At 39.5% G+C, this 20,934-nt stretch overlaps 1 protein-coding gene across 2 annotated transcripts in view; it reads left to right on the top strand.

Annotated features, from left to right (window-relative positions):
* Positions 1-1,277: 1,277 nt before the first annotated feature.
* GDPD1 (glycerophosphodiester phosphodiesterase domain containing 1) overlaps positions 1,278-20,934 on the top strand; it is a 43,112-nt gene continuing 23,455 nt past the window's right edge. For both annotated transcript variants that reach the window (XM_082604403.1, XM_082604402.1), the window contains exons 1-2: positions 1,278-1,501; positions 13,463-13,505. In XM_082604403.1, coding sequence (XP_082460529.1) covers positions 1,360-1,501; positions 13,463-13,505 — 185 coding nt within the window. In that variant the 5' untranslated portion in view covers positions 1,278-1,359. The remainder of the gene's footprint in view (positions 1,502-13,462; positions 13,506-20,934) is intronic.

The following is a 20,934-nucleotide window of genomic DNA, read 5'->3' as shown; positions in this document are numbered from 1 at the left end:
CTTTCTCTGCAACTTTTTTTTTTTTTTTTTTTTTTTTTTTTTTTTTTTCTTTTTGCGGTATGCGGGCCTCTCACTGTTGTGGCCTCTCCCGTTGCGGAGCACAGGCTCCGGATGCGCAGGCCCAGCGGCCGTGGCTCACGGGCCCAGCCGCTCTGCGGCATATGGGATCCTCCCAGACCGGGGCACGAACCCGTATCCCCTGCATCGGCAGGCGGACTCTCAACCACTGCGCCACCAGGGAGGCCCCTCTGCAACTTTTTAAAATCTAATGAAGGCCCTTGTTTTCAAGAATCCTCTAAATTTTATTTACTCTTCTTAAAGGAAGCTAGAATCTTTGGGAAGTCACTATTAACAGAATGTGTGAGTTGGAAGTTATCATTTAGTAAAAAAAATTCCTCATTTTACAGATAAGAAAACAGAAGAAAGAAATTTCCTTAAGGCCAGAGTCAAGAATCACATGATTTTAAATAATCACTCTGCATTCTACTTCTGTGAGAGACCTGTTCTTCTGGCCAAAATTTCTCCCTCAGGCTTGGGTTAATTCTTTTGCATTTAAATGTGGCTCTTCGAATTAGTAGTTTGCGTGGGATGAAAGGAAATTTAGGTTCCAGTCTTCCCAAGACTTTTAAGACTTTTATAACCTATAACCTTGTCAACGTTTCCTTATTTTAAACGGACTTGTAAGTCAACAAACATTTGACTGCCTATCGCGTACAAGGCATCAGGTTTGCATTTTAACAGGAAAATGCGAGGGGAGAGGAGCCCTCCCTCAAATACTTGACTGATAAACTAGTACCTTTTATGGTATGTGTGACAAAAGGGAAAATTCTCTCTTGGCTGGACAAATGGGTGTGTTTATTATTTGTTTTCAGTAAGCTTTAACTCCTCCATCGGTAAGAGTTCTTTGCATTTCTTCGACTAGGGCTAGAGACGCGCCCTGGAATCATACCTTTTTGATGTGAACTTTCTCATTGTGTCAGGCCTTCCTGAAGGCTATCCTTGAATAGCCTTTTCGGTCCGAGTGATGGCGAAGGCGCTGGCGGGTTTCCAAGCATTCGCCTCAATTTGCGCTGCGACTCGGACCACAAAGCTAGGTGACAAAAGCCGGCTCCGGGACCTTCGCCGGCTCCTACCCTGCAGCCTGAGCGCGCCTGCGTGTCGGAGCCCCTTTGTTGCTTGGCTGCCAGAGTCCGGTTGCGCCTGCGCGTTGGACCGGCGCCGGCAAGTGCGGTGCACCGCTGGCACCGGCTGGGGGCGAGCAGACTCCTCAGCAGCTGCCGCCGCCGCTGCAGCCGTTGCGACCGTCTCAGCGGAGTTCAGAGGGCCAGGCGGTGGGAGACTTCCCACAGGGTGGCTGAGATGTCGTCCACCGCGGCTTTTTACCTTCTCTCCACCCTGGGAGGGTACTTGGTGACTTCCTTCTTGTTGCTCAAATACCCGACCTTGCTGCACCAGAGAAAGAAGCAACGATTCCTCAGTAAACACATCTCTCACCGCGGAGGTGAGAGGGGTCCCCAGAACCAGGTGGCGGAGGTGGGGGAGGCTCCCCCCGCCCTTCCCCACCACGACGAGAGCTGAGGGTCCTCCGCTTTAAAAGGCAGGCGGGTGGAAATACGTGAGAGTTTGAGGAAGGATGGGCGTGTGTGGATAGAGGGCTCCCCCGGAGGTGAAGGCAGTGTGGAGGGGAGGTCGCCTGAAGGAAGGAAAGGGGTCTTGAGAGAGAGAGCCAAGGTGGGGACCTCTCGCGTGCAGCGATGTCAGGGGTTCTCAGAAGGAGGAAGGACCAGGGTGAGAATGAAGGGTAGATGGAGGTTTCTCGGAGGAGGGAAGGATGATCGCAAGGTACCTTCCTAGCAGTGAGGCACAAGTGGGGAGCACCGGGCCGAGCCGGGGTACCCCGCAGGGGGGAACCGGGAACAGACTTGTTCCGAGACAGCCAGTGGCTGAGCTTGTGGGAAGATGGGGCGAACTGCTTCCAGGGCTGAGGAACTGCGTGAACCTGGAGCGTGGTGCAGCCTGGGCATCTGCAGTCCCTGGGGACCGCTCCCAATTCACCCCTCCATCCCCCCATTCTAAGCATGGTAATTGAGAAGAGGGGGAAACCGAGTCCCTGAGCCGCGGACACGTCCCAAGGTCACAGTTATAGCTTGGGCTGGACTGGGACAGAAACTGGAGCGTCCTGGTTCCCAAGGCTGCAAACCTCGCACCTTTCTTTTTTTTCCAACCCCACCTTGCACCCCAGCAGTGACCGGTGGATTTCCAAAGACAAAAAGATGATTTAGTTAATGACAGGACTGTATTGTTGGACGGAAACAAAGAAGTTTCTTTTGGAAGAGTGTCTTGCCAAAAGGAACGGAGATGAACCCTCTCATTTCCCGGACAGCAGGCCAAATCTTTGCCTCTTCATTATTGTGAAATAATGTCTTTATTTCATTTCAAGCATGATGTATAAAATGTTGTGAGATTGGATTATTTCAGTCAATTTTAGCTTGTTCTTTAGAGATGAATGTTAAACTAGGTTAAAATTGCTTGGAATTTACAGTCTAATACTTGAAATGGTAAAATTCTAGTTTACAGTCTAAAATTTGATTTAGTACCATGACCCCTTTGCTAACAAGAATTGGCCAGGAATAAGGGTTTTCTGGGTTTTTTTAATTTAATGAATTTATTTATTGGCTGCGTTGGGTCTTTGTTGCTGCCCGCGGGCTTTCTCTAGTTGTGGCAAGCGGGGAGCTACGCTTCGTCACAGGTGCGCGGGGTTCTCATTGCGGTGGCTTCTCTTGTTGCGGACCACGGGCTCTAGGTGCGCGGGCTTCAGTAGTTGTGGCATGCAGGCTCAGTAGTTGTGGCACATGAGCTCTAGAGCGCAGGCTCAGTAGTTGTGGCACACAGGCTTAGTTGCTCCGCAGCATGTGGGATCTTCCCGGACCAGGGCTGGAACCCGTGTCCCCTGCATTGGCAGACGGATTCTTAACCACTGCACCACCAGGGAAGTCCCAGGAATAAGCTTTTAAATATCACAGAAGTACATTAGCATGCTTCTGTAAAATCTGTATAATTTTATCAGTTACACGTAGTACTAAAGAGTGACTTCAACGGTTGTGCTAGTCTCCTACTCATGAAAAGTGTGAAAGGTTTTAAGGGATCTATCACCAGCTAAATGCCAAGTTGTTTCTTATTTGGTTTACCTGTATTTTGATAGATACAAAGTTAACTTGTAGGATGACATATGACTACTAACGTGCCTTCAACCACTACAGCCAAGAAAGCAACTTTTAGTGTTTGAGTTGTTGCCACAGAAGTATTTTCGATGGTAGTAGTCCTACTCGGGAGGTAGTCAGTACCTTCTGCAGTTGTGTTTACTGATTTAAAAAAAAAGAAAAGTGTGCTTACTAAAAACCCAACACAAAACTAGGTCCTCTAAAAAGCTATCTAAACGGTCGTTGTGGGTGATCTAGATTTTATTTTAGAAGAAATAATCTTAACTCTGTAGGCTTGAAATACGTTTACAGTCCTAAGTCGCTGTAGTAAATTCCTGTGTGTTAGTGCTTAATGTGCTTTTGTGGAGTACGTATGCCAAATAATACAGCTGAATCCAGGATGATAGAGGATGTATTTCCTAAAACACACTCTGTAACTCAGGATACTACGTTTCTGGAAAATACTAGCCTAGGAAGCAGTCAGCGTCTGCTGGCTTTTGATTTTGTCTCGGACACTGATAACAGCAGTCGGTGTTGTCTGTGCAAACTTTTCCACGCATGTCACTAACATTTGGGCTAATTCTCTATTGCCCTAACTGCAGATACCTGATATGTCATGAAAACCAGATGTATGATCATTCCAAGATTGAAACATTGATCATTATATATGTATAAACTATATACATCGGAATTGCTTTAACTTAAAACTCTTAATGTGGACTATATTATGTCTGCTATGAAAGCACTATCACCTGAGTCAGATTCTGGACCTATCACTAGTTAACCTTGGGAATAAGCCTTGGTTTTAGTTCCCTTATCTATAAATGGAGACCATTTACCTTGCTTCTCTTTGGGTTATTATGAGGATTAGGTGTACAGAAAGCACTCTGAACACTGTAAAATTGTTTAGAAATATAAGCATGGATACAGGGGGTCACATTTGTATTTTGCAATAGGACTTTGAGTTGAGTGAGAAAAAATGAGATCACCCTATACTTAATGTTTTACTTTTAATGAACACTTTTGCCTTTTACTGATTGATTGTCCTTGAAAGTAGAAAATTCTCTGTTTTAAAAATTAAGTGGTGTAGGCCTGCTTTGTTCTTACCTCATTAAAGCATACATTGTATTACATTATATTGTAATAGGATATCTGCTTCCCTTATTAGACTATGAGTTCCTCAAGGGCAGATTTTAGACTTTATTAATGCTTGTGTCTCTAGCCTCTAGTACAGATCCTAACATACGCTTAAAATAATAGCTTACCGTCTGCTAATTATCTATTGTGTGCTAGATACTTTCCATGTCTTTCCTTATCTATTTGACCAAAGAACACTTTTTGTAACTACAATGTATTGATGAAATACCAATAGGACCAAAGATGTGCCCTTTGGGTTAAATCGAGAGCAAAGGCTATTTTTATAATTCCTCTATGAAATTATGAATTTTATTAATATTTTTACAATTGCATAAGTACATGTTCATTGTAGAAAACTTGGGAAATATAGAAATGAAAAAAGAAAAAATAGTTCCTAAAACTCACCATCCAGACATAATTTCTGTTAACATTTTGAAGTATGTCTTTTTTTTTTAATATTTATTTTTATTTATTTATTTGGCTGTCAGGTCTTAGCTGCCGTACATGGGATCTTCGTTGCCGTGTGTGGGATCTTTTAGATGTGGCATGTGAACTCTTAGTTGTGGCATGGGGGATCTAGTTCCCTGACCAGAGATTGAACCCGGGCGCACTGCACTGGGAGTGTGGAGTCTTAGCTACTGGACCACTAGGGCAGTCCCCTGAAGTGTATCCTTTAAGTACGTATTTTACTACATTTGGAATCATTCCATATATACACGTATTTCAGATGCCCACTGAGTTAACTAGAGTTAGGATAGCAGGGAAATAACTTTTTCATACTCCCTAAGCAATCTCAATGGGCCAATTGAATTAAGCAACAGGCTTTAAAAAAAGAGATTCATTTATTAGGGTTCGGTGGCCAAAGAATTAAAAAAAAAATCATCAACTGATAAAATCCTCACCTTACCTTTTAATCTCTCACCCTTGGTTGCAAGACAAAGTATTGCCACAATCTGGGCATTTTGCCAGATTGATTTCGGAGGTGATAAGTTTGAGGGTAAATATTGCTCATGGACACTGGCTCCTTCTGAGTCCTAAACTTTGTTTGCTGAAAGAGGAAATTGAGGCATCAGTTTGAGTCTCAGAGTGTCAATGGAAGTATTTTGGTTTTGGTTTTGTATGAGTGTGTAAAGGGAGGGTAAACGCAGGGCTTATCTATATTTCCCTGTATTTAAAAAAAATTATACATATTACAAACTTAGAAAAATTAAATGTCGTTATAGAAAAAGTTGAAAGTATGACAAGAGAGCAAAAACCACTTATTGAAAAGAGCACACATATGGTGGTTAGTTGGTAAATGCTGCCGCTGTATCAATATACACTTTGAATATCATCCCTCTATGCTATTGATGTGTTTAATTTGGCTTTCACCATATGAATCTTAACAAGTAATTTGTGGGTATTATCATTGTGGGATTTATCTTCAAGCTTTACAAACAAGTATAAGAATATGGAAATAAGGACCAATATGAGTAACTTATCTGTAAAACTGAAATTAGGAGATATATGAATGGCAGCATAGAAGCTGCAGCATAGTTAGTGGTAAAAAGGGTGGGATCTGAAGTCATACTGCTTATGCTCGAAATTCAGTTCCCCTTGTTGGCTGTGTGATCTTACCCAATTTTATTTCCGGAGATGCCAGAAATCTTGCCATGGTTGTGGGCATTTTAATGAAATAATATATAGAGTGCTAAGCACAGTATCTAGCTTCTATTAATTATTAATATCTTGACCACCTTTTCAATATTTTATTTTATTTAGTACTGGCTATTAATTTCATAAACTTATAAAGTAGATCAAAGATCTTAATAATGTTTGCATGCTTAAGCTCTTAGGTTTAAATGAATTACAAATAAAATTAATATGGGGCTTCCCTGGTGGCACAGTGGTTGAGAGTCCGCCTGCCGATGCGGGGGACATGGGTTCGTGCCCCGATCCCGGAAGATCCCACATGCCGCGGAGCGGCTGGGCCCGCGAGCCATGGCCGCGGAGCCTGTGTGTCCGGAGCCTGTGCTCCGCAACGGGAGAGGCCACAGCAGGGAGAGGCCACAGCAGTGAGAGGCCCGCGTACAGCAAAAAAAAAAAAAAAAAAAAAAAAAAAAAATTAATATGGAAAGGAGACATAAAAGACAAACAGGTAGACTTTAAATGTAAATATTAGTAGTAAAAATTATATTTTTATATAATTTATAATGAAATTTATATAATGTTTTATATTATAAATTTTATAATATAATATTATAAATGTTTTATATTAAATTTATATAATATAATGAAATTTATTTCAGATTTCTGAATCTCTATTTTATATTTTTCCTAACTCCTTTCCCTCAAAACAAAAAGAGCAAACTATAAGTAACTTTTGAACTTTTTATTATGGCACATTTTAATCGTATACAAAAGTAGTAAGACTCTATGACTCAGATACAATTATCAACTCACGCCCAATGTTGTTTCATCTGTATTCCTGCCCATTCTTCTCACCTGTATTATTTTGAAACAAATATCATATTGTTTCAAACTTAATAAATATTTGTTGAACGCTGTTTTGTGGAATATTCTGACACATGTGTATTACAAAGCCCTTGCTATTGAAATTTGAGAAGGCTTACTTTCCCATCCCAACTTTGGAACCAACTTAGAAATAAAATGCATGCATCAGAAAGACAGAGGTATGGGACTTCCCTGGCAGTCCAGTGGTTAAGACTCTGTGCTTCCACTGCAAGGGACTCGGGGAACTAAGATCCCGCATGCTGCTCTGAGCAGAAATTTTGTTCCTTCTGAGGGTGGGCCACTCCAAATTAAGGGGACCATGAAGGGCTGAGTCACAGATGGACGGACAGCTCTTTCTCCACGTCGCTCCTGCTCCCATGGGGAGGAGTATATGAGGGAATAAAGAAGGGTTAAAAGTGTTCCTTCCATTCTGTTCCCTCCTTGCGGACTAGAGTGGAATTTTCCTTCACTAGGTGGGAACAGGTAGCTGGGGATAGATGTTCCTCTCAATACTTGCCTTCAAAAAGCCTTCTCTGTAATTCAAAAAGAGTCATGTACCACACTGTTCATTGCAGCTCTATTTACAATAGCCAGGGCATGTCAGCAACCTAAGGGTCCATCGGTAGATGAATGGATAAAGAAGATGTGGCACACATATGCAGTGGAATATTACTCAGCCATAAAAAGAAATGAAATTGAGTTATTTGTAGTGAGGTGGATGGACATTGAGTCTGTCATACAGAGTAAAGTAAGTCAGAAAGAGAAAAACAAATACCGTATGCTAACACATATATATGGAATAAAAAAAAATGGTTCTGAAGAACTTAGGGGCAGGACAGGAATAAAGACGCAGACATAGAGAATGGACTTGAGGACACGGGGAGAGGGAAGAGTAAGCTGGGACAACGTAGAGAGTGGGATGGACATATATCCACTACCAAATGTAAAATAGATAGCTAGTGGAAAGCAGCCTCATAGCAGAGGGAGGTCAGCTTGGTGCTTTGTGTCCACCTAGAGGGGGGGGATAGGGAGTGTGTGGGGGAAACGCAAAAGGGAGGAGATATGGGGATATATGTATATGTATAGCTGATTCACTTTGTTATAAAGCAGAAACTAACACACCATTATAAAGCAATTATACTTCAATAAAGATGTTAAAAAAAAAAAAAAGCCTTCTCTGGGTTTAGGTGGTGTACCGGAATATAAAAAACATAGGACTTAGAGATAAAGGCTTTTTGAACAAACATTTAGGCATAGCATACATGTGGTAGCACTAACCTTAAGTGTACAGCTTAATATCCCTTTTAATATATGTGTACATCCAGGTAGTCATTTACTCAGATCAAGATATAGAACATTTCTAGAATCCCATAAGATTCCCTTGGTTCCCTTCCCAGGCTATCCTTCTCCATCCCCAGAGGTGACCACTCGTCTGACTTTTCTGACCATTGATTTTTTAAAATTTATTTATTTTATTTATTTTATTTTTGGCTGCGTTGGGTCTTGGTTGCTGTGCGCAGGCTTTCTCTAGTTGCGGTGAATGGGGGCTACTCTCCCTTGTATTGCCCGGGCTTCTCATTGTGGTGGCTTCTTTTGTTGCGGAGCGCGGGCTTCAGTAGTTGCGGCACGCGGGCTCTAGAGCGCAGGCTCAGTAGTTGTGGTACACGGGTTCAGTGGCTCCGCGGCATGTGGGATCTTCCCGGACCAGGGCTCGAACCCATGTCCCCTGCATTGGCAGGCGGATTGTTAACCACTGAGCCACCAGGGAAGCCCTGATCATTGATTATTTAAGACAGTGGTTTTCAAAGTGTGGTCTGTGGACTCCTGGGAGTCCCCAAGACCTTTCATGAGTCTACAAGACCAAAATTATTTTCATAAGACATTACTTACCTTTTTCACCTTGTTGACATTTGCACTGATGGGGCAAAAGTAGTCCTCGGTAAAACTGCTGTTGCTTTCGCACAAGTGAAAATACTGGTACCAGATGTACTAGCAGCCACTGTATTCCTCACCATCATGCACTCACATTGTTTTTAAAAAGGCAGTTTCATTTAAGAATATCTTTGATGTGTTAGAAACATTATTAATTTTATTAAAGTTCAATCCTTGAGTACATAAAAGTTTTAATATTCTGTGTGACAAAATTGGGAGTACACAAAAATCACTTTTGCTGCATACCAAAGTAGGAAGATGATTGTCTTGAGGAAAAGCACGTGTGCAATTGCTTGACTTCTGAGCTGAATTAGCCTTCATTGTTTTCCACAGAACACCATTTTTACTTAAAAAACTGACTGACGGGGCCTCCCTGGTGGCGCAGTGGTTGAGAGTCCGCCTGCCGATGCAGGGGATACGGGTTCGTGCCCCGGTCTGGGAGGATCCCATATGCCGCGGAGCGGCTGGGCCCGTGAGCCATGGCCGCTGGGCCTGCGCGTCCGGAGCCTGTGCTCCGCAACGGGAGAGGCCACAACAGTGAGAGGCCCGCGTACCGCAAAAAGAAAAAAAAAAAAAAAAAAACTGACTGACGAACTGGTTATTCAGCCTTGAGTATTCAGCAGATATGTTCTTGAAAATTAATAAAGTGAGTCTGTCATTAGAAGAAAAATAATCTAGCTGCCTTCTATTAAAGCAATGACAATGATTAAATTTGAGCTTTCAAGCAAAAATTAGACTTCTGAAAAACTTGTATCATCCACTGTGAGCTTGGTAGCTTTCCAATTTTTAAAGATTTTCCTGATGATATCAGGTATTAACAAATGTGATTTTTTAAAAATATTGTCTAATGAAATGTGTCAGTATTTAGAAGATCAGCATAATTCAGTGAATCAGTATTTTCCAAAAAACCATGCATGGGTGAAAGATCCATTCAAAGTTCAAGATGGGCTCATCGATTTTCATGTAGTAGAGCATGAAGAGGTCATTAATATGGTTCAGATTCCACATTACAACTAACTTTTAAGAATCTGCCATTTGTTGAATTTTGGTGCAGTATCACAGAAGAATCTTTCTTTTCCAACTATCTGTGTGAAGGTTGATATGTACATATGAAGCAGATACGAGAATCTAGCTGCCTTCTATTGAGCCAGACATTAAAGAGATTTGCAAAAGTGTAAAGCAATGCCACTCTTAGCGTCAAATATTTTTGTCAGATTGTTATTTTTCATAAAATGTTATGTTAACATGCAATGGATTTATTATTGTTATTTTCAAAGTTTTAAAATTTAGAAGTCAAGGGCTTCCCTGGTGGTGCAGTGGTTGAGAATCTGCCTGCTGATGCAGGGGACACGGGTTCGAGCCCTGGTCTGGGAGGATCCCACATGCCGCAGAGCGGCTTGGGCCCGTGAGCCACAACTACTGAGCCTGCGCGTCTGGAGCCTGTGCTCCACAACAAGAAAGGCCGTGATAGTGAGAGGCCCGCGCACCGCGATGAAGAGTGGCCCCCGCTTGCCACAACTAGAGAAAGCCCTCGCACAGAAACGAAGACCCAACACAGCAAAAAAAAAAAAAAAAAAAAAATTAATTAAAAAAAAACCTTAGAAGTCAATCTCTAATATGTAATTATTAATGGATATAACCCACATAATCAAAAGCTCTTTGAGGGACTTCCCTGGTGGTGCAGTGGCTAAGAATCCTCCTGCCAGTGCTGGGGACACGGGTTCGAGCCCTGGTCCGGGAAGATCCCACATGCTGCAGAGCAACTAAGCCCCTGCGCCACAACTACCGAAGCCTGCGCGCCTAGAGCCCATGCTCTGCCACAAGACAAGCCACCACAATGAGAAGCCCGCACATCCCAATGAAGAGTAGCCCCTGCTTGCCACATCTAGACAAAGCCCTCGTGCAGCAACGAAGACGCAACGCAGCCAAAAATAAATAAATTAGTTAATTAACTTTAAAAAATATGCTTAAAAAAAAAAGCTCTTTGAGGTACTCAGTAAGAGTCCTGAGACCAAAATGGTTAGGAACTGCTAGTTTAAGGCATTAACTCTTGACTGTAATAAGAATCATTGTAATCTGAAGTAATTTTTAAAAAAGTGCTTCACAGAGGAGTTGAGAAGTGAATTTTTCTCCCCCACTGCACGCGGCTTGTAAGATCTTAGTTCCGTGCCCTCAGCAGTGAAAACACGGAGTCTTAACCACTGGACTGCCAGGGAATTCCCCAACGGATTGTTCATTGTACCGAAAAGCAAGGAAATTAAAAGGACACAGAGGTCAGCTTGAAGGAGCTAATGATGTTGACTTTGATTACTTGGTGAAAGTGGTGTCTGCCAGACTTTTCCGTTGTGAAGTTACTCTTTTTCTCTTTGTAGTTAGTAAGTATTTTTGTAGGAAAGTACTTTGAAACCACATAAACACTCCATTCCTTATCAAACTTTTGGTCCCTTTATTAAAATGGATTCAGAATATCCTATTTTGTTTAATGGTTTAAAGTTTGTTACTATCATCATTTTGATGCTAACATTGTCTCAGGTTTGGCCAGTGAGAGCTCCTTTAAACTGGCTTCTGTGTCCTGTTAACTTCCTTGCTTTTTGGTACAACAGTCAGTAGTTTAACCTAATCTACAAGTAACCATTTTAGCACTCTTTTCTTTTTGGTAGTATTCTAGAGTGCTTTGTTCTTGAATATTGATGACCTGTTTATAACGTATTTCCTTAGTTTTTGACTAAAACAAGCACTGACTGGACTTTTAAAAGTCATTTAATGTCAAAAGAGCACTTACTTTTGAAAAAACTTTAATCTCCATATTTGCTTCATCTGTTTTCTATTGTGCATTAACTCTAGTAATTAAAGTGAACCTAAAGTCAAAGTAGTAGCTTTTTAAAATATTTATTTATTTATTTATTTTGGCTCCACTGGCTCTTAGTTGCAGCACGTGGGATCTTTAGTTGCAGCATACAAACTTCTTAGTTGTGGCATGCGGACTTCATAGTTGCAGCATGTGAACTCTTAGTTGCAGCATGCATGCGAGATCTAGTTCCCTGACCAGGGATCAAACCTGGGCCCCCTGCATTGGGATTGCGGAGTTTTACCCACTGGACCACCAGGGAAGTCCCCAAAGTAGCTTGTTTCACATAGGTATCCCTTTCTCTCTGCTAAACTGATGGAATTTTTAGAACATTAGGTTAATATATTCATTTCTTCATACCTTGTGTTTCTATTGATTATTAATTAGGTTGCCATAAAAATACAATCTAACAATATAAAAGAAGAAAACTTCAATACTCTTGCAAATATGTTCAGATGTTATTGTATGTAAGACATTTTAATTCTATTATTTGAACAGCACCTTAAACTTGAATTGCCTCTTTTGTTAAGAAGAAATTGTCGGGCTTCCCTGGTGGCGCAGTGACTGAGAGTCTGCCTGCCAATGCAGAGGACAGGGGTTCGAGCCCTGGTCTGGGAGGATCCCACATGCCGTGGAGCAACTAAGCCTGTGAGCCACAACTACTGAGCCTGCGTGTCTAGAGCCTGTGCTCCATAACAAGAGAAGCCACAACAATGAGAAGCCCGCGCACCGCGATGAAGAGTAGACCCCGCTCACTGCAACTGGAGGAAGCCTGGGCACAGAAACGAAGACCCAACACAGCCAAAAATAAATAAATAAATAAATAAATAAATAAATAAATTTATTTAAAAAATAAAAGAAAGAAATTGTCTGTTTTTCCAAGTATTTAGAAAAGCATTTCCAAAGTATTTTTCCTGTGCATTCCATTAATTATTGGGTTGGCTATTGTCTGTTTTTCCAAGTATTTAGAAAAGTATTTCCAAAGTATTTTTCCTGTGCATTCCATTAATTATTGGGTTGGCTATTGTCTGTTTTTCCAAGTATTTAGAAAAGTATTTCCAAAGTATTTTTCCTGTGCATTCCATTAGTTATTGGGTTGGCCAAAAAGTTCGTTTGGGTTTTTCTTCTCTTTTGTTTTTTTAAAAAATATTTATTTAGGCTGCTCCAGGTCTTAGTTGCATCATGTTAGCTCTTAGTTGTGGCATGCATGTAGGATCTAGTTCCCTGACCAGGGATTGAACCCAGGCCCCCTGCATTGGAAGTATGGAGTCTTAGCCACTGGACCACCAGGGAAGTCCCTCCTCATTCTTATAGATAGGGAAGCTCAGCCATAGAAAGGTGAGACAAGTATCAAACAGACTTGAGAGCAGAGATCCTAACTCCAGAGCCCCACCCTCAACTACTACACTATACTACCCTCAACCAAGATGATTAAAACAGTCACTTCTTTTAAGTAGTTAATGGGAAAGGGAGGAAAGAGATGGGTAAACACTTTATGCTATAAATATGATAAATGCCTTAGTAGAGAGATGCATGAGAGACCATGGGGACCCAGAGGAGAGACACTTTAACTCTGAGGAGGTGTATATGTGCAAGTCCTCCTCTGTCTTTTCTATTATAGCTTAAAAATCATGTTTAGGTTCTTGTAACCCTCCTGCGTTGCTGTGGCTGTGTTTGATCTTTGATTCTTCTTGGTGCAGCTAAAAACAATTCAAAATACCATTACATTCTTTAAAACACTTGTAATGTCTACATAATATATAAACATCATGATTCATTTGATGTATCTTTTTTAGGTGAATTTCTGGAAAAATAAAATGTTCAAATTAGCTTCAATTTAATGTTTTCACAGGTGCTGGAGAAAATTTGGAGAATACAATGGCAGCCTTTCAGCAGTAAGTATATAAAAAGGTATTCTTTTCTTTTACAGTTTATCTTTAAAGTGATGATGATTCACCAAGTGAGGATAGTACACATGTAGCATCCACTTGTGGTAGTTGTTTCTATTTTATTAAAATGGCTTTTTTTTTTTTTTAGTTAGTCTGAAGTGTTACAAAGAGTGTTTGGCTTCTGCATAACTGAAAAACTAGATCAGAGTTTTGGGTAATCAAAAGATACTATAGTTCCAAAGCTGAAAGAAGACATTTGTAACAAGGCACATACTGTGTGTAATGCTAATTAGCCTCAGAGAGAAAGAGAAAAGGAGAAAATGAAAACACTGTTACATTGGCTGTTATGAGTAGGATTATGTGTCTACTCAGTAATTCTTCCACAGATCAGGTCAAGCTGTCATCTGGTCTTTCTTCTTTGAAGCCTTAGGAGTGTTGATCATATTTTTTAAAATAAGGTAAAATTTTTTTTCAATTTTTAGATTATTCACATTTCATATAGGTGTCTTTTAGAGCACCTCACAGAGAAGCAGCAGGAGACACAGGAATGAAAGCTGATTGATACCTTGTTCTTTGTCTTAGAGTGAATGATTATCATCAGTCTCTGGTAATGGTGCGAACACTGTTTTCTGTTCCCTGAAAAATGAGACGGGGAATGTGATAAGTTAACTCCCATGAAAAACATTACTATCCATATTTAGTAAGAAAAATATTTTCTTATGTAATTTTTGAGCCATTTTATGTATATAGTTGGGGCCAATAAATCAGGATAATTTGGCTTAAGTTTTTGTTCTGCTTCTCATCATTCAAAGACACTTTAGACATTATTTTTCCTGTTATCAGGTCCCAAGGTACTGCTTTTCCATAGTCTAGTTTCGTCTAAATCCTATCCTCCTATATTTGTCATTGCTTACTCTTTTTGTTCTATAATACGATGCTTTTGACTGTAATCTCAAGTCTCTTACAGCTCTAAAATGCAAAATCTTTCCTCCTGTCACTGACTGTGAAACAGAATAATTTAATTTAAATTACTTTGTTATCTTCTCTACTGAGATTATGTAGCTAGCTCCTATAGCAAAATATATTTAACTTTATGTGAACAATTTCACTGTGATATACACACACATATGCATACCCACGCACACCCTCATTCACTATCATTTATCCAATATTTGTTGCCTGTGATATAGTAATATATATTACTTGGGGAAAAACTGCTCATAACTTTGAGTGGATTTTAGCATTCCTTTATGTAAAAGTATATTATTTTGTAAGTTTTTCTCCATATTTTTTTTTGCTAAATCTTTACCAAACACCCTTATTTATGAAATTAAACTATTTCTAAGGATGGTACATTTGTATAATACATTATTTCTAAGGATGGTACCTAAATGTTTTTTATCTTTGAAGACTTTGATCCTCTGAAAAATTTTTTGATATTCAAAGAATAATTTAGGTGGTTTTTACTTGCTAGATACAAAATTTCATTTCCCGTCTTCAAGCAGTTTGTTTTTATATTGTTTTGGTCAAGCAGTAACTATTGAAGAGTACTACAGTCTTCTCTATCATGTGGTAGCTTTCTAAAACTCTAGTTTTTTGGAGGTTTTTCTGGCAACTCTTCCGTATGTTATTATTAGTGTTTATTAGATATATTTATTTGTAAGGCTGTTTGCTAACTGACTTTGAAATTTATAGAAAACCTAAATCAAATAGGCTTTAATTTTAAACTTAAATTTTGTTGTTATTGTTGGTGGTGGTGATGATTTTGTTTTTTGTTTTGTTTTGTCTTATGCATCAGTGCTCTTACTTTCAATAAGTAGTTTTTTAAATTGTACTTTGTTTTCATTTATAAATATTCTATTTAACTGCTAGGACACTTAGAAAGTTTTTTTTTTAATATGCCTACTTCATGAACAACAAGAAAAAAATTGTTTAAGCGTACTATTTTTAAGGTACTGTATACTAAAAAGATAAAGAGTTATAATACATAATTAACAAAAGACAGACACTGTGCTTAATTATGGTATATACTTGAAAGGATATATAGTTGAAGAAGAGATGGTAAAAAATACAATGAGCAGCTAAAACTTAGATCTTATTTATATATATGGTTAGACATATACTTCACAAAGCATGTATATTATGACATGGAGGTGAAGATGATGTTAGAGAAAGTATAAATAGTTGGTGTGGGAAGCCTAGTTAAGATTAACCAGAAAATTGAAAAGATACCAGGATTAGAAGAGCTATCATTTGGTGGAGAGGAAGAAGCTATTTTTAAAATGTGAAATGTTTGAGGTTAAGATGTGATGGTATGTGGACAATATACATCTAGAAAATTGAAAGGACCTTAAGAATGCATGGAAAATTAATTCATTATATGTTCATTACATTATAGTAGGGCTAAAGAAATAATTAGTACTGACACAGAGAAATAGTTACATCTCACAATTTATAAAAGTTCTTTAATGTGCTTTATAAAATAATTTCACAGACACCTTAAGTTATGAATGTGGCTCTTCTGGGATTCCTTGGGAGCCAGAATCTTTCCTTATTGATTTCTCAATCCCTAACATTTAGCTCTGGTGCTAATAGGTTCTCACTAATCACTTACTGAATGATATATGGAATGCGGCACTCAAGAACAAAGCAGTATATTGGGTGGTAGGATAAATTGGAAGATTGGGATTGACATATATACACTATTGATGCTATGTATAAAATAGATAACTAATGAGAACCTACTGTATAGCACAGGGAACTCTACTCAATGCTCTGTGGTGACCTAAATGGGAAGCAAATCCAAAAAAGAGGGGACATATGTATACGTATAGCTGATTCACTTTGCTGTACAGTATAAACTAACACGATATTGTGAAGCAAGTAAACTCCAATTTAAAAAAAGCAGAATTTTAACAGAAGACAGAGACAGAATCCCGTTCATAATAAACATGGAACAAAAAACTAAGGAATTGTACTACAAAGATACACACACACACACACAGAGTCACTAAGCCCCTCAGTATGTAAAATCTGGCTCTTAAGAGCTAATAAAACTAGGTTATTAAACCAGGCTGCCTTTGTAAATACCCATAGGACAATTTGATCCCTGTGGTATTACCACGAATGCTTAGAGAAAGAAACAAATTGTATTAGCAATAGCTGCAAGTATAAGTTGGCAGACAGTCAGAGTAATTAATCAGTGACCTGATTCTCATGATAAAATTCTTTAGAATGTCTAATTAATACACTACTAATTATCTCATCTCTGAAATGGGAATAATAATACAACCTCAATGTTTTGAAGAATAAATGAGATTCAAATAAATTCTTTAACATAGAGTCTGTTTTAAGTTATGATGCATTGTTTTTGTGAAGTTTGAAGTAATTTCACTTCTTCTTTTAGAGCTAGAGTTTTTATTTCTTTTTCTGAAAATGTTGAAGCCTTGGTTCCCTAGCTTTTTTCTGTGTTTGTCATCAGCTTATCAGAAATGCAACTATACTATGCTTGGTGTTTCAATTGAAGTAGATGCATATTGTTATTTATGGAAAAATTTGAAGGCCAAAGTGATAAAAAAAAAAGTTTTCTTGCTCTGTTCTAGCTATTTGTGTATCAAATTTGAGATAATTTTATTAGAATAATTTATAAATTGTCCTAGATACACATACTATTGTTCTAAATTTTTACTTATTAGCTTGTTAATAAGAGATAAACATACAATAAATAGAAAAAAAATTTTTATAATTCCTAAACATTTCTAAAAATATACAACATTTCAGCTAAAGGCAAACTTCATACTTAGAAAGATTTTAGGTAATATGTATAATTTTTTTTAAATACAGGAAAATATAGATAACCCCTGCTCTTACCCTCCTTTACACACTCATACAAAACCAAAACAAAAATAAAAGAAAGACATGTATGTGACCAAAAATCAGCAGTACCAACAGTACCAATTTTTATTTTTATTTTTTAGCTATATAAAGAACGTTAAAATTTTATTTTAAAACTGTTTGCTGGCTCTGTATGTCGCTTACAGTGTCTATACATTTTTTATTCTTTTTTTAAAAAAACTAAACACAGTTTAACAATATTCAAGGAAATTTTAAAATACAGAAAAATAGTTCTATCAACCTAAAACCTATTTTTATTTGCCTATTTGTGGGTTTTTTTTAACATTTTATATTTATTTATTTATTATTTATTTTGGCTGTGCTGGGTCTTAGTTGCGGCATGCAGACTCTTAGTTGCAGCAGGCATGTGGGATCTAGTTCCCTGACCGGGGATCAAACCCGGGCCCCCCCCCCCTTTTTTTTTTTTTTGCAGTACGCGGGCCTCTCACTGTTGTGGCCTCTCCCGTTGCGGAGCACAGGCTCCAGACCCGCAGGCTCAGCGGCCACGGCTCACAGGCCCAGCCGCTCCGCGGCATGTGGGATCTTCCCGGACCGGGGCACAAACCCGTGTCCCCTGCATCGGCAGGCGGACTCTCAACCCGTGTCCCCTGCATCGGCAGGCGGACTCTCAACCACTGTGCCACCAGGGAAGCCCGAACCCGGGCCCCTTGCATTGGGAGCACGGAGTCTTACCCACTGGGCCACCAGGGAAGTCCTTATTTGCCTATTTTTGGATTTTATTTTTACACATTTGTGGTTCTAGCAAACACACAATTGGCAAACAATCTCTTTTAAAGGTGGACGTCCTTTAGAAGAGGACATGTACAGTTAACAATGATTTGCATCTTAGTAAGAATTACATTAAGGAGCCAAGTTTGTTTGTTTTCCTCTAACAACTGGTGATAATCAGAACACTGAAAGGGAAGATTGTTTAAGGAGCAGTAGAGGAGCAGTATGAGACTTTGGCACAAGGCAGCAGGTGGCCATTGCATCTCTTGGAGTGGGATTCTGATGGGCTTGGATCATCAGAAGAGACCAAGTATGAGAAAATTCTGAAGTGGTTGGCTCCAAAGGTAAATTTTGTCAGACCCATATATATATATATATATATACACACACACAGACACTTTATCAATGGGATCATACCATACCTACTTTTTTTTTTCGTTTAGATTCAACAATGACATTCCATTGTTGGAATAACAACTTCATTGAATAAACTGAATACTTGATTCTTTGAAGTATGGTACTTACTATGGCTATGGATTATCATTGATGAACATTTAGGTGCTAGCTGGATGAAAATTAAAATTTAAAATGTTCATAGACATTGATAACCAAAATATGGCTTCATTCTGCTCATTTATTTTTATTATTTTAAATTAATTAATTTATTTTTGGCTGCATTGGGTCTTCTTTGCTGCACGCGGGCTTTCTCTAATTGCGGCGAGCGGGGGCTACTCTTCATTGTGGTGCACGGGCTTCTTATTGCAGTGGCTTCTCTTGTTGCAGAGCACGGGCTCTAGGTGCACAGGCTTCAGTAGTCGTGGCTCGTGGGCTCTGGAGTGCAGGCTCAGTCGTTATGGCGCACAGGCTTAGTTGCTCCGTGGCATGTGGGATCTTCCTGGACCAGGGCTCGAACCCGTGTCCCCTGCACTGGTAGGTGGATTCTTAACCACTGCACCACCAGGGAAGTCCCTCTGCTCATTTAGAAATGTGTGAATACCTGCAATATGCCCAACATCGTGAACATTGGAAAATATGGAACAGACAGATACCTTCCTCATAGTATCTAGTTGTAGAGACACGACCTTTTATGAAGTCATTTCCATTTCAAATTGTTTCCACCTTATTGGAAACAATTTGAATGTATAGGAATGTATTACACAAACTGTAATTTATCTACTTTTACATTTTCTCATTCCTGCTTTCTCACTCTGCTCACCCCAGCTCCTATTCTTTCCATTCCTGAATTTTAAAAAAGTAAAAGTTTCTTTCTAAAACTCTCTCCCTGCTGCACCCATGTTTACTTTTTTTTTCATTTTGAAATGTCACTGGTGGTAATTGATACATAAAATGCTTACAAAAACAAACAAACAAACAAGGGACTTCCCTGGAGGTCCAGTGGTTAAGACTCCGCTCTTGCACTGCAGGGGGCACGGGTTTAATCCCTGGTCAGGGAACTAAGATCCTGCATGCGGCGCAACCAAAAACCAAAAACAACAACAAAAAAACAAACATAAAGTGCTGTGTAGGCATTTTACATATACAGAGAGCTATCTCTTTTCATTCATTAATTCAATATTTAACAAATATGTGGGACTTCCCTGGTGGAACAGTGGTTAAGAAATCTGCCTTCCAATGCAGGGGATGTGGGTTTGATCCCTGGTCGGGGAACTAAGATCCTACATGCTGCGGGGCAAGTAAGCCCTCGCGCCACAACTACTGAGCCTGCGTGCCTCAACTAGAGAGCCACATGCCACAAACTACAGAGCCCACGTGCTCTGGAGCCTGTGCACGACAACCAGAGAGAAAACCTGCATGCCACAACTAGAGAGAAGCCCACGTGCTGCAATGAAGAGCCCGTGCGCTGCAAAAAAAAAAAAAAAAAAAAAAGATCCCACATGCCTCAGCGAAGACCTGACGCAGCCAAAAATAATAATTAAAAAATATTTTAAAAAGTAAAAAAAAAATACTTATGGAGTACCTGCTGTGCGCAGCCCACGTGTTGGCACTTGTTTACAATAGTAAACAAGCCATAGTCCACGAACCCTTTCGTCAAAGAGCACCTGTCTAATTGGGCAAGTAGGGGAAGATAAGTAGATGTATTCAAAACAGTGTGGTAAGTACTCTGACACAAACACAGGTGCTACAGGAAGTCCTGGCAATTTGGCAAATAACTGGTAGATAGGCTACAAAATCCAGCCTGGGGTCAGGGGATTTAGGGAAGGTATCCTGAAGTGGTAATTTTTAAGCTTACACCTGAAAGATGAATAAGAGTTATCAGATAACGGGAAGAAGACTCTTTAAAAAACTGCTGTTGTAGTATGTATAATATACATTCAGTAATATGCACAAATCTTAAGTGCACAGCCCAAAGAATTTTAATATATGTATACACCTTTGTGACCACCACCCAGATAAACATATACAACGTTTCTAGCACCCCTGAAGGCACCCCTGTGACCTGTCCCAGCCTGTACTCCTTTCCCCTAGATAACCATTATTTTAGTTTCTATTACAATAGATTGATTTTGTCTGTTCCTGATAACATAAATATCATCCTACCGTATTTACACTTTTGTCTCTGCCTTTTCTTTCTTTCAATTTATATCTGTAAGATTCATCCATGATGTGTGAAATAATCTTGTACATGTTTTTTAATGGTCAAATGCATTCATCTCTCTCAGGTATATACTTAGCAGAAGTTGAATTGCTGTGTCATAGGGTAGGTGGATATTTATACTTTTCAAAGGATTGTACCAACTTACACTCCCACCAGCAATATATGAGAGTTCCATGTGCTCCACTGTCTTGCTGA

This window comes from Mesoplodon mirus (genome assembly GCF_964341445.2).
Source record: "Mesoplodon mirus genome assembly, chromosome: 18".
Classification (NCBI taxonomy): Eukaryota; Metazoa; Chordata; class Mammalia; order Artiodactyla; family Ziphiidae; genus Mesoplodon; species Mesoplodon mirus.
The sequence above is the reverse complement of the archived record's forward strand: the minus strand, read 5'-3'. Positions and strand labels throughout refer to the sequence as shown.